The sequence below is a fragment of the Bufo gargarizans genome, unplaced genomic scaffold, assembly GCF_014858855.1.
Source record: "Bufo gargarizans isolate SCDJY-AF-19 unplaced genomic scaffold, ASM1485885v1 original_scaffold_2212_pilon, whole genome shotgun sequence".
NCBI classification, from domain to species: domain Eukaryota; kingdom Metazoa; phylum Chordata; class Amphibia; order Anura; family Bufonidae; genus Bufo; species Bufo gargarizans.
In genome coordinates this window covers 39,294-53,281 of record NW_025334692.1, presented here as the reverse complement: position 1 = coordinate 53,281, position 13,988 = coordinate 39,294, and the positions used below count along the sequence as shown (strand labels likewise).

Below are 13,988 nucleotides of genomic sequence, written 5' to 3'. Positions count from 1 at the left end.
AGTATAGAGGGGGCACTGATCTCAGCTCAGGATACAGAGGTCTGACTGTACCCCAGTATAGAGGGGGCACTGATCTCAGCTCAGGATACAGGGGTCTGACTGTACCCCAGTATAGAGGGGGTACTAATCTCAGCTCAGGATTCAGAGGTCTGACTGTACCCCAGTATAGAGGGGGCACTGATCTCAGCTCAGGATACAGAGGTCTGGCTGTACCCCAGTATAGAGGGGGCACTGATCTCAGGTCAGTATACAGAGATCTGACTGTACCCCAGTATAGAGGGGGCACTGATCTCAGCTCAGTATACAGAGGTCTGACTGTACCCCAGTATAGAGGGGGCACTGATCTCAGCTCAGTATACAGAGGTCTGACTGTACCCCAGTATAGAGGGGGCACTGATCTCAGCTCAGGATACAGGGGTCTGACTGTACCCCAGTATAGAGGGGGCACTGATCTCAGCTCAGGATACAGAGGTCTGACTGTACCCCAGTATAGAGGGGGCACTGATCTACGCTCAGGATACAGAGGTCTGACTGTACCCCAGTATAGAGGGGGGCAGTAATCTCAGCTCAGGATACAGAGGTCTGACTGTACCCCAGTATAGAGGGGGCACTGATCTCAGCTCAGTAAACAGAGGTCTGACTGTACCCCAGTATAGAGGGGGCACTGATCTCAGCTCAGGATACAGGGGTCTGACTGTACCCCAGTATAGAGGGGGTACTAATCTCAGCTCAGGATTCAGAGGTCTGACTGTACCCCACTATAGAGGGGGCACAGATCTCAGCTCGGGATACAGAGGTCTGACTGTACCCCAGTATAGAGGGGGCACTGATCTCAGCTCAGGATACAGAGGTCTGACTGTACCCCAGTATAGAGAGGGCACTGATCTCAGCTCAGGATACAGGGGTCTGACCGTACCCCAGTATAGTGGGGGCACTGATCTCAGCTCAGTATACAGAGATCTGACTGTACCCCAGTATAGAGGGGGCACTGATCTCAGCTCAGGATACAGGGGTCTGACTGTACCCCAGTATAGAGGGGGTACTGATGTCAGCTCAGGATACAGGGGTCTGACTGTCCCCAAGTACAGAGGGGGCACTGATGTCAGCTCAGGATACAGGGGTCTGACTGTACCCCAGTACAGAGGGGGCACTGATCTCAGCTCAGGATACAGGGGTCTGACTGTACCCCAGTATAGAGGGGGCACTGATCTCAGCTCAGGATACAGAGGTCTGACTGTACCCCAGTACAGAGGGGGCACTGATCTCAGCTCAGGATACAGAGGTCTGACTGTACCCCAGTATAGAGGGGGCACTGATCTCAGCTCAGGATACAGAGGTCTGACTGTAATCCAGTATAGAGGGGGCACTGATCTCAGCTCAGGATACAGAGGTCTGACTGTACCCCAGTATAGAGGGGGCACTGATCTCAGCTCAGGATACAGAGGTCTGACTGTACCCTAGTACAGAGGGGGCACTGATGTCAGCTCAGGATACAGGGGTCTGACTGTACCCCAGTATAGAGGGGGCACTGATCTCAGCTCAGGATACAGAGGTCTGACTGTACCCGAGTATAGAGGGGGTACTGATCTCAGCTCAGGATTCAGAGGTCTGACTGTACCCCAGTATAGAGGGGGCACTGATCTCAGCTCAGGATACAGAGGTCTGACTGTACCCCAGTATAGAGGGGGCACTGATCTCAGCTCAGTATACAGAGGTCTGACTGTACCCCAGTAAAGAGGGGGCACTGATCTCAGCTCAGGATAGAGAGATCTGACTGTACCCCAGTATAGAGGGGACACTGATCTCAGCTCAGGATAGAGAGATCTGACTGTACCCCAGTATAGAGGGGACACTGATCTCAGCTCAGGATACAGAGGTCTGACTGTACCCCACTATAGAGGGGGCACAGATCTCAGCTCAGTATACAGAGGTCTGACTGTACCCCAGTATAGAGGGGGCACAGATCTCAGCTCAGTATACAGAGGTCTGACTGTACCCCAGTATAGAGGGGGCACTGATCTCAGCTCAGGATACAGAGGTCTGACTGTACCCCAGTATAGAGGGGGCACTGATCTCAGCTCAGGATACAGGGGTCTGACTGTACCCCAGTATAGAGGGGGTACTGATCTCAGCTCAGGATTCAGAGGTCTGACTGTACCCCAGTAAAGAGGGGGCACTGATCTCAGCTCAGGATACAAAGGTCTGACTGTACCCCAGTATAGAGGGGGCACAGATCTCAGCTCGGGATACAGAGGTCTGACTGTACCCCAGTATAGAGGGGGCACTGATCTCAGCTCGGGATACAGAGGTCTGACTGTACCCCAGTATAGAGGGGGCACTGATCTCAGCTCAGGATACAGAGGTCTGACTGTACCCCAGTATAGAGGGGGCACTGATCTCAGGTCAGGATACAGAGGTCTGACTGTACCCCAGTATAGAGGGGGCACTGATCTCAGCTCAGGATAGAGAGATCTGACTGTACCCCAGTATAGAGGGGGCACAGATCTCAGCTCAGGATACAGAGGTCTGACTGTACCCCAGTATAGAGGGGGCACTGATCTCAGCTCAGTATACAGAGGTCTGACTGTACCCCAGTATAGAGGGGGCACTGATCTCAGCTCAGTATACAGAGGTCTGACTGTACCCCAGTATAGAGGGGGCACTGATCTCAGCTCAGGATACAGAGGTCTGACTGTACCCCAGTATAGAGGGGGCACTGATCTCAGCTCAGGATACAGAGGTCTGACTGTACCCCAGTATAGAGGGGGCACTGATCTCAGCTCAGGATACAGAGATCTGATTGTACCCCAGTATAGAGGGGGGCACTGATCTCAGCTCAGGATACAGATATCTGACTGTCCCCTAGTATAGAGGGGGCACTGATCTCATCTCTGGATACAGGGGTCTGACTGTACCCCAGTATATAGGGGGCACTGATCTCAGCTCAGGATACAGAGGTCTGACTGTACCCCAGTATAGAGGGGGCACTGATCTCAGCTCAGGATACAGAGGTCTGACTGTGCCCCAGTATAGAGGGGGCACTATTCTCAGCCCAGGATACAGAGATCTGACTGTACCCCAGTATAGAGGGGGCACTGATCTCAGCTCAGGATACAGAGGTCTGGCTGTACCCCAGTATAGAGGGGGCACTGATCTCAGCTCAGGATACAGAGGTCTGGCTGTACCCCAGTATAGAGGGGGCACTGATCTCAGGTCAGTATACAGAGATCTGACTGTACCCCAGTATAGAGGGGGCAGTAATCTCAGCTCAGGATACAGAGGTCTGGCTGTACCCCAGTATAGAGGGGGGGGGGGGACTGATCTCAGCTCAGGATACAGAGGTCTGACTGTACCCCAGTTTAGAGGGGGCACTGATCTCAGCTTAGGATACAGAGGTCTGACTGTACCCCAGTATAGAGGGGGCACTGATCTCAGCTCAGGATACAGAGGTCTGACTGTACCCCAGTATAGGGGGGGGGGGCACTGATCTCAGCTCAGGATACAGAGGTCTGACTGTACCCCAGTATAGAGGGGGCACTGATCTCATCTCAGGATACAGAGGTCTGACTGTACCCCAGTATAGAGGGGGCACTGATCTCAGCTCAGGATACAGAGGTCTGATTGTACCCCAGTATAGAGGGGGGCACTGATCTCAGCTCAGGATACAGATATCTGACTGTCCCCTAGTATAGAGGGGACACTGATCTCATCTCAGGATACAGGGGTCTGACTGTACCCCAGTATATAGGGGGCACTGATCTCAGCTCAGGATACAGGGGTCTGACTGTACCCCAGTATAGAGGGGGTACTGATCTCAGCTCAGGATACAGAGGTCTGACTGTACCCCAGTATAGAGGGGGCACTGATCTCAGCTCAGGATACAGAGGTCTGACTGTACCCCAGTATAGGTCTGACTGTACCCCACATTCTGATGGTGTGTGTGTGTGAGTGTGTGTGGGGGGGGGGGGGCAGCATTAATCTAAGCTCCTAAAGTACGTGGTGTAATAAAGCAGAACCCCGAAAATGAAGGCGGTATACACCACATCATCTCTGTTTGTTGTCACAGTACAGACCTGATACAATTGTATCCAGTGCAGACAATTCTCTCTGAGGTAAAGGTGAGGACTGCAGACTGATACATTCTACCTGCACTGACACATTGTATCACACTTCCAGGACACAGCAGAGATTTGCACTTCTGTTTTGTTTCACTCAGTGAGGATTTCCTGGATATATTGTAACAAACCCTCAACTGTGGGAATAGAATTAGGAAATGGCAGAATTATCGTCTCCAGATGTAAACAGGCATATTCCAATTCACTGGTAGGAAGCAGAGGTTTTAAAAATGAAGGAGTATATAACCCATGTGCGGCCGGTGGTCTGAGGTTACACTGACTCATAAGCATATGGGGCTGTGACACGGACAGGCGGTAGATGGGGGGAAGTAGAAATCCAGGCTGGTTTCCTGACCCTGACTCATCCCTGTGATATGGAAGATGACAGACGTGCAGGAAGAGGTGGCAGGGGACGGGGCCACAGTGCTGGGGCCACAAGGGAACTGTTCATGATCACTAGAAATATAGCACAAATCTCAAGCACCAGGACGTCTGTGTCTGACACATGAGCCCCTATATCCTTCACCTACATCACTGCTAGGCTTGTGATGTACATATACTACATTATCTGTACTCAGAGTCATCACTGTGCTATCTGTGGTGTTACATAGGACTGCAGGTGACATCTACTACATTATCTGTACTCAGAGCGTTATCACTGTGTTATCTGTGGTGTTACATAGGACTGCAGGTGACATCTACTACATTATCTGTACCCTGAGAGTTATCACTGTGCTATCTGTGGTGTTACATAGGACTGCAGGTGACATCTACTACATTATCTGTACCCTGAGAGTTATCACTGTGCTATCTGTGGTGTTACATAGGACTGCAGGTGACATCTACTACATTATCTGTACCCTGAGAGTTATCACTGTGCTATCTGTGGTGTTACATAGGACTGCAGGTGACATCTACTACATTATCTGTACTCAGAGAGTTATCACTGTGTTATCTGTGGTGTTACATAGGACTGCAGGTGACATCTACTACATCATCTGTACTCAGAGAGTTATCACTGTGCTATCTGTGGTGTTACATAGGACTGCAGGGAACATCTACTACATTATCTGTACCCTGAGAGTTATCACTGTGCTATCTGTGGTGTTACATAGGACTGCAGGGAACATCTACTACATTATCTGTACTCAGAGAGGTATCACTGTGTTATCTGTGGTGTTACATAGGACTGCAGGTGACATCTACTACATCATCTGTACTCAGAGAGTTATCACTGTGTTCTCTGTGGTGTTACATAGGACTGCAGGTAACATCTACTGCATTATCTGTACCCTGAGAGTTATCACTGTGCTATCTGTGGTGTTACATAGGACTGCAGGTGACATCTACTACATTATCTGTACCCTGAGAGTTATCACTGTGCTATCTGTGGTGTTACATAGGACTGCAGGTGACATCTACTACATTATCTGTACCCTGAGAGTTATCACTGTGCTATCTGTGGTGTTACATAGGACTGCAGGTGACATCTACTACATTATCTGTACTCAGAGAGCTATCACTGTGTTATCTGTGGTGTTACATAGGACTGCAGGTGACATCTACTACATCATCTGTACTCAGAGAGTTATCACTGTGCTATCTGTGGTGTTACATAGGACTGCAGGGAACATCTACTACATTATCTGTACCCTGAGAGTTATCACTGTGCTATCTGTGGTGTCTCATTGGACTGCAGGGAACATCTACTACATTATCTGTACTCAGAGAGGTATCACTGTGTTATCTGTGGTGTTACATAGGACTGCAGGTGACATCTACTACATTATCTGTACTCAGAGAGGTATCACTGTGTTATCTGTGGTGTTAAATAGGACTGCAGAGAACATCTATTACATTATCTGTATTCAGAGAGTTATCACTGTGTTGTCTGTGTTGTTACATAGGACTGCCGGTGACATCTACTACATTATCTGTACTCAGAGAGGTATCACTGTGCTGTCTGTGGTGTTACATAGGACTGCAGGTGACATCTACTACATTATCTGTACCCTGAGAGTTATCACTGTGCTATCTGTGGTGTTACATAGGACTGCAGGTGACATCTACTACATTATCTGTACTCAGAGAGGTATCACTGTGTCATCTGTGGTGTTACATAGGACTGAAGGTGACATCTACTACATTATCTGTACTCAGAGAGTTATCACTGTGTTATCTGTGGTGTTACATAGGACTGCAGGGGACATCTACTACATTATCTGTACCCTGAGAGTTATCACTGTGCTATCTGTGGTGTTACATAGGACTGCAGGTGACATCTACTACATTATCTGTACTCAGAGAGTTATCACTGTGTTTTCTGTGGTGTTACATAGGACTGCAGGTGACATCTACTACATTATCTGCTCTCAGATATCACTGTGTTATCTGTGGTGTTACATAGGACTGCAGGGGACATCTACTACATTATCTGTATTCAGAGAGTTATCACTGTGTTGTCTGTGTTGTTACATAGGACTGCAGATGACATCTACTACATTATCTGTACTCAGAGTTATTACTGTGTTATCTGTGTTGTTACATAGGACTGCAGATGACATCTACTACATTATCTGTACTCAGAGAGTTATCACTGTGTTATCTGTGGTGTTACATAGGACTGCAGATGACATCTACTACATTATCTGTACTCAGAGAGTTATCACTGTGTTATCTGTGGTGTTACATAGGACTACATTATCTATACTTACTTTCACCCTCCACTTTCTCGGGGGTCCTGAACCATATCACCTGCCGGGTGTCTAGCTTCAGCTGGAATGTTCTCCTCTCGGGGCGCTGGGACTTCTTCTGGTAAAAAAGAGTCAGGACCGTCCCCGTCTCGAGGTGCCTCATAGTCCGGTTAATGTCCCCTGTCTCCATTCTGGGTTCCTCCAGGAATCCGTTCATGTTGACGATTCTGCAGCCGGACATCCTGGAGCAAGGTGCGGGTTCCTCACCGCCTGTCACCCGGGACCTTCCAAAGTCCTGGTCCTGCAGCAACCTGCGGATCACAGAACGGAAGAAGCGGCATCACATGAGCTTTACCATCCAGGGGGATGTCCACAGTAGATCCAGGAGCTGTCCATTCACGGTGTTCAGTTGGCCTAGAAAAACACCCAGTGCATATGAAGTCTATCCTGTGCAATTCCACAAAAAAAGTGTGTGAACTTCCAGTCTAAGCGATGGTGATGTCCCCTTCTCCCCTTGCTTGGGTAGTGTATGGAGGAGAGGGATGGAAGGAGACCACACCTAGATCCACCCTCTACAAGTGCAGATTGGATCTGGACCCCTCCTTCCTTGTCTGTCTGAGGCTGGTCCACTCAGAAGGGGTGGGGGTCAACAGATGGAGTACAAAAAGCTTCAGATACTGGGGAATATCTGGAGAGAAGATCCTAAAGGGGTCCCCAGCTGCATGCTGGACCTTCTAGTATGTGGCAGACCACCGCCTCAGAAGACAGGCTGCACTAATGGGTTAATGAAGACCCTCACTAGTAGCCTGATACAATGAATCCCTGGTATCCAGGATGCTCCTCGGGGACCAGTCATGGTCTGGATAATGCTCTTCCTAATAGCTGGATAATATCCAGAGTCATGGAAAGAAAAGGTCTGATGCGAATCACTGCTGGTAATGAGCCTAATCCAATTTCACAGGGATCGCCTGCAGCCTGCGGGGTGGCAGCTGCCTGACAGTCCAGCAGGAGCACACAGCCTGGATGTGCGGCCACTAATGCACCAGCCCCACAGGCCCCCTCCCCAGTGCAGAGCTGGATCAGGATGACAGGTCACTGGTGCACAGTACATTCCCCACTCCTTATCTTGCAGCTGCAGCTCCTGTCTCCAGCCTTCTGCAATGGACGCCCAGAGGAAACAGCAATCACACATGGCCGGAAAGAGAACAGAAAGGAATTTAAAAAAAATAAAAAAATATTTGCTGGATCTTGGCTTAGGAAAGAAAAACATTAGTGGAGAGCAGGAAATGCTGTGCGATGGCGCCATCTAGTGTTTGGATGTGTGCAGTGCAGAGCTGCGATGACAGCTCCAGTATTATCATAGAAAAAGAAATCTTAAATGGAGACTGAGAAATATTGTAAAAATAATTTTGGGCTGCAGATGTTAGGGATCGTTCATAGATCTTCATTCTTTCACCTAAATGTAACTTGTACATGTTTTTTTTGTCACACAATGTAATATAAGTGCTACCAAACAGTGCAGAGTGCCACACATGATAAGTGCACAAGGATGTGGTCTATTAAAAGTCTCTCCAAAGGGAGAGGGATACACAAATCTTCAGGACCCTTTGAGGAGTCCCCTCCAGACTCCTCTATCCCTCTCCAGACTCCTTTAACCCTCTTCAGACTCCTCTATCCTTCTTCAGACTCCTCTGTCCCTCTCCAGACCCCTCTTCCTCCTCCAGACTCTTTTATCCATCTCCAGACTTCTCTATCCAGCTCCAGATATCTTGGTTCCGCTCAAGACTCCTTTGCCCCTCTCCAGACTCCTTTATCCTTTTCCAGATATCTCGGTCTATCTTCAGCCCCTCTGCCCCCTCCAGACTTCTTTGTCCATCTCCAGACAACTCTGCCCCTCTTCATACTGCTCTGTCAATCTTCAGACTCCTCTGCCCCTCTCCAGACACATCTGCCCCTTCTCCAGAGTTTTCCGCCCCTCTCTAGACTCCTCTACCCATCTCCAGGTCCCTCTGCCTCCAGACTCCTCTATCCCGCTTCAGACTCCTCTGTCCTTCTACAGACTTCTCTGCCTGCATCAAGACTTTTCTATCCATCTCTAGACTCCCCCATCTTCTCCAGACTCCTCCATCCATCTCCAGACACCTTGGTTGCTCTCCAGACTCCTCTATCTCACTCCAGACATCTTGGTCCCTCTCCAGCCCTTCTACACCCTCCAGACTTCTCGATGCCTCTCAAGACATTTCAGTCCATCTCCAGACTTTGTCTCTCTTCAGACTCCCATGTCTCTCACCGGACTCCTCTGTCTCTCTCCAGACTGCTCTGTCTATCTCCATACTTCTCTGTCCCCTCTATGCTCCTCTATTCACTCCATGCTTCTCTATTCATCTCCAGACCCTTCTGTCCCTTCCAGATTCCTCTGCCCCTCTCCAGACTCCTCTATCCCTCTTAAGGCCCCTCTGCCCACTCCAGCCTCCTCTGTTCTCTCCAAAATCCTCTGCCCTCTCCAGACTCCTCTGTTCTCTCCAAAATCCTCTGCCCTCTCCAGACTCCTCTGTTTCTCTACAGACTTCTCTGCCCCTATCAAGACTTCTCTATCCATCTGCAGACTCCTCTAGACATCTTGGTTCCTCTCCAGACTGCTCTATCTATCTCCAGCCCTTCTGCCCTATCCAGACTCCTCTATGCCTCTCCGGACATCTTGGTCCATCTTCAGTCTCCACTACCGCTCTTCATACTCCTCTATCAATCTCCAGACTCCTTTGTCCCTTTTCAGACTTCTCTGTCTCTCTCCAGACTCCTCTGTCCCCCCCCCCATGCTCCTCTATTAATCCCCAGACCCTTCTGTCTACTCCAGATTCCACTGCCCCTCTCCAGACTCTTCTATCCCTCTCAAGGCCCCTCTGCCCCCTCCAGACTGCTCTGTTCTCTCCAAAATACTCTGCCCCCTCCAGACTCCTATATCCCTCTCCAGACTCTCAGTCCCACTTTAGACTTCTCTGTTCACTCTAAAATCCTCTGTCCTCTCTGTCCCTCTCCAGACTCCTCTATCCCTCTCCAGACTCCTTTTAACCCTCTTCAGACTCCTCTATCCTTCTTCAGACTCCTCTGTCCCTCTCCAGGCCCCTCTTCCTCCTCCAGACTCTTCTATCCATCTCCAGAGATCTTGGTTCCGCTCAAGACTCCTCTGCCCCTCTCCAGACTCCTTTATCCTTTTCAAGATATCTCGGTCTCTCTTCAGCCCCTCTGCTCCCTCCAGACTTCTCGGTCCATCTCCAGACAACTCTGCCCCTCTTCATACTGATCTGTCCATCTTCAGACTCCTCTGCCCCTCTCCAGACACATCTGCCCCTTCTCCGGAGTTTTCCGCCCCTCTCTAGACTCCTCTACCCATCTCCAGGTCCCTCTGCCTCCAGACTCCTCTATCCCGCTTCAGACTCCTCTGTCCCTCTACAGACTTCTCTGCCTGCATCAAGACTTTTCTATCCATCTATAGACTCCTCCGCCTTTTCCAGACTCCTCCATCCATCTCCAGACACCTTGGTTGCTCTGCAGACTCCTCTATCTCACTCCAGACATCTTGGTCCCTCTCCAGCCCTTCTGCACCCTCCAGACTTCTCGATGCCTCTCAAGACATTTCGGTCCCTCTTCAGACTCCTCTGTCTCTCACCAGACTCCTCTGTCTCCCACCGGACTCCTCTTTCTCTCTCCAGGCTCCTCTGCCCCCCCCCCCTCCCCCATGCTCCTCTATTCATCTCCAGATCCTTCTGTCTACTCTAGATTCCACTGCCCCTCTCCAGACTCCTCTATCCCTCTCCAGGCCCCTCTGCCCCCTTCAGACTGCTCTGTTCTCTCCAAAATACTCTGCCCCCTCCAGACTCCTATATCCCTCTCCAGACTCTCTGTCCCACTTTAGACTTCTCTGTTCACTCTAAAATCCTCTGTCCTCTCTGTCCCTCTCCATACCCCTCTGTCCCCTGCAGACTCCTCTATCCATCTCCAGACTCCTCTGTTCCTCTCTAGACTCCTCTGTTCCTCTCCAGACTTCTCTGCCCCTATCAAGACTTCTCTAGCCATCTCCAGACCCCTCTGCCTCCTCCAGACATCTCTGTCTCTCTCCAGACTCCTCTGCCTCTCGCCAGACTCCTCTATACTTCTCCAGGCCCCTCTGCCTCCTAAAGACTCCTCTATCTATCTAGAGACTTTTCTATCCCTCTTCAGACTCCTCTGTCCCTCTCCAGACTTCTCTGCCTCCTCCAGACACTTCAATCCATCTGCAGACTCCTCAATCCATCTCCAGACATCTTGGTTCCTCTCCAGACTGCTCTCTCCATCTCCAGCCCTTCTGCCCTATCCAGACTCCTCTATGCCTCCCCAGACATCTTGGTCCATCTCCAGTCTCCACTGCCCCTCTTCATACTCCTCTATCAATCTCCAGACTCTTTTGTCCCTCTTCAGACTTCTCTCTCTCCCACCAGACTCCTCTGTCTCTCTCCAGACTCCTCTGTCCCTCTCCAGACACCTCTGTTTCCCCCTCCCCCGTGCTCCTCTATTCATCTCCAGACCCTTCTGTCTACTTCAGATTCCACTGCCGCTCTCCAGACTCCTCTATCCCTCTCCAGGCCGCTGTGCCCCTCCAGACTGCTCTGTTCTCTCCAAAATACTCTGCCCCCTCCATACTCCTATATCCCTCTCCAGACTCATCTGTCCCACTTCAAACTCCAATGTACCTCTCCAGACTTCTCAGCCCTCTTTAGACTCCTCTATCCATCTCCAGACTCCTATATCCATTCCTAGACTCCTCTGGCCCCTCCAGAATCCTCTATCCCTCTCCAAACTGCTCTGTCCCTCTCCAGACTCCTCTGTCCCTCTCCAGACACTTCTTTCCCTCTCCAGGATTTTCAGTCCCACTTTAGACTTCTCTGTTCACTCCAAAATCCTCTGTCCTCTCTATCCATCTCCAGACTCCTCTGTTCCTATCCAGACTTCTCTGACCCTATCAAGACTTCTCTATCCATCTCCAGGCCCCTCTGCCTCCTCCACACATCTCGGTCCCTCTCCAGACTTCTCTATCCATCTCCAGACTCCTCGGCCTCTCTCCAGACTCCTCTATACTTTTCCAGGCCCCTCTGCCTCCTCCAGACTCATCTATCCATCTAGAGACTTTTCTATCCCTCTTTAGACTCCTCTGTCCCTTTTCTGACTCCTTTGTCCCTCTTCAGACTTCTCTGCCCCTCTCAAGACTCCTCTATCCATTTCCAGACTCCTCTGCCTCCTCCAGACACTTTAATCCATTTCCAGACTTCTCTATCCATCTCCAGACATTTTGATTCCTCTCCAGACTCCTCTGCCCCTCTCCAGACTCCTTTATCCTTCTCCAGACATCTCTGTCGCTCTCTAGGGATCTTGGTCTCTCTCCAGTCCCTCTGTCGCCTCCAGACTCCTCGGTCCATCTCCAGACTACACTGCCCCTCCTTATACTCCTCTGCTCCTCTTTATACTCCTCTGTCCCTCTTCAGACTGCTCTCTCCATCTCCAGCCCCTCTGCCCTATCCAGACTCCTCTATGCCTCCCCAGACATCTTGGTCCATCTCCAGTCTCCACTGCCCCTCTTTATACTCCTCTATCAATCTCCAGACTCCTTTGTCCCTCTTCAGACTTCTCTCTCTCCCACCAGACTCCTCTGTCTCTCTCCAGACACCTCTGTCTCCCCCTCCCCCGTGCTCCTCTATTCATCTCCAGACCCTTCTGTCTACTTCAGATTCCACTGCCGCTCTCCAGACTCCTCTATCCCTCTCCAGGCCGCTCTGCCCCCTCCAGACTGCTCTGTTCTCTCCAAAATACTCTGCCCCCTCCATACTCCTATATCCCTCTCCAGACTCATCTGTCCCACTTCAAACTCCAATGTACCTCTCCAGACTTCTCAGGCCTCTCTAGACTCCTCTATCCATCTCCAGACTCCTATATCCATTCCTAGACTCCTCTGGCCCCTCCAGACACTTCTTTCCCTCTCCAGGATTTTCAGTCCCACTTTAGACTTCTCTGTTCACTCCAAAATCCTCTGTCCTCTCTATCCATCTCCAGACTCCTTTGTTCCTCTTCAGACTTCTCTGACCCTATCAAGACTTCTCTATCCATCTCCAGGCCCCTCTGCCTCCTCCAGACATCTCGGTCCCTCTCCAGACTCCTCCATCCATCTCCAGACTCCTCTGCCTCTCTCTAGACTCCTCTATACTTTTCCAGGCCCCTCTGCCTCCTCCAGACTCATCTATCCATCTAGAGACTTTTCTATCCCTCTTTAGACTCCTCTGTCCCTTTTCTGACTCCTTTGTCCCTCTCCAGACTTCTCTGCCCCTCTCAAGACTCCTCTATCCATCTCCAGACTCCTCTGCCTCCTCCAGACACTTCAATCCATTTCCAGACATTTTGATTCCTCTCCAGACTCCTCTGCCCCTCTCCAGACTCCTTTATCCTTCTCCAGATATCTCTGTCGCTCTCTAGGCATCTTGGTCTCTCTCCAGTCCCTCTGTCGCCTCCAGACTCCTCGGTCCATCTCCAGACTACACTGCCCCTCCTTATACTCCTCTGCTCCTCTTTATACTCCTCTGTCCCTCTTCAGACTCCTCTGCCCATCTCCAGACTTATCTGCCCCTCTCCAAACTCCTCTATCCATCTCCAGACACTTCTATCGATCTTCAGACTCCTCTGTCCCTCTTCAGACTTCTCTGTCCCTCTACAGACTACTCTATCCATTTCCAGACTTCTCTGCCTCCTCCAGACTCCTCTATTCATCTCCAGACATCTCGGTCCCTCTCCAGCCCTTCTGCCCTCTCCAGACTCCTCTATGCCTCTCCAGACATCTCGGTCCATCTCCAGTCTCCACTACCCCTCTTCATACTCGTCTGTCCCTCTTCAGACTCCTCTGTCTGCCACCAGTCTCCTCCGTCTCTCTCCAGACTCCTCTGTCTGCATACTCCTTTGTCCCTCTCCAGACTCCTCTGTCCGCTCCATGCGCCTCTATCCATCTCCAGACCCTTCTGTCTCCTCCAGACTGCTCTATCCACGTCCAGACTCCCTTTATCTCTCGACTCCTCTGCCCTCTTCAGACTCATTTGCCCCCTCCATGCTCCTCTGTTCATCTGCAGACCCTTCTGTCCTCTCCAGATTCCTCTGTCCCTCGATC

At 50.6% G+C, this 13,988-nt stretch overlaps 1 protein-coding gene across 1 annotated transcript in view; it reads right to left on the bottom strand.

Moving 5' to 3' along the window:
* LOC122924077 (1-phosphatidylinositol 4,5-bisphosphate phosphodiesterase gamma-1-like) overlaps nt 1-7,984 on the bottom strand; it is a 31,424-nt gene extending 23,440 nt beyond the window's left edge. The window contains exon 1 of the mRNA XM_044274995.1: nt 6,830-7,984. Within this exon, the coding sequence (XP_044130930.1) occupies nt 6,830-7,049 (220 nt within the window). The 5' untranslated portion in view covers nt 7,050-7,984. The remainder of the gene's footprint in view (nt 1-6,829) is intronic.
* Nucleotides 7,985-13,988: the final 6,004 nt, after the last annotated feature.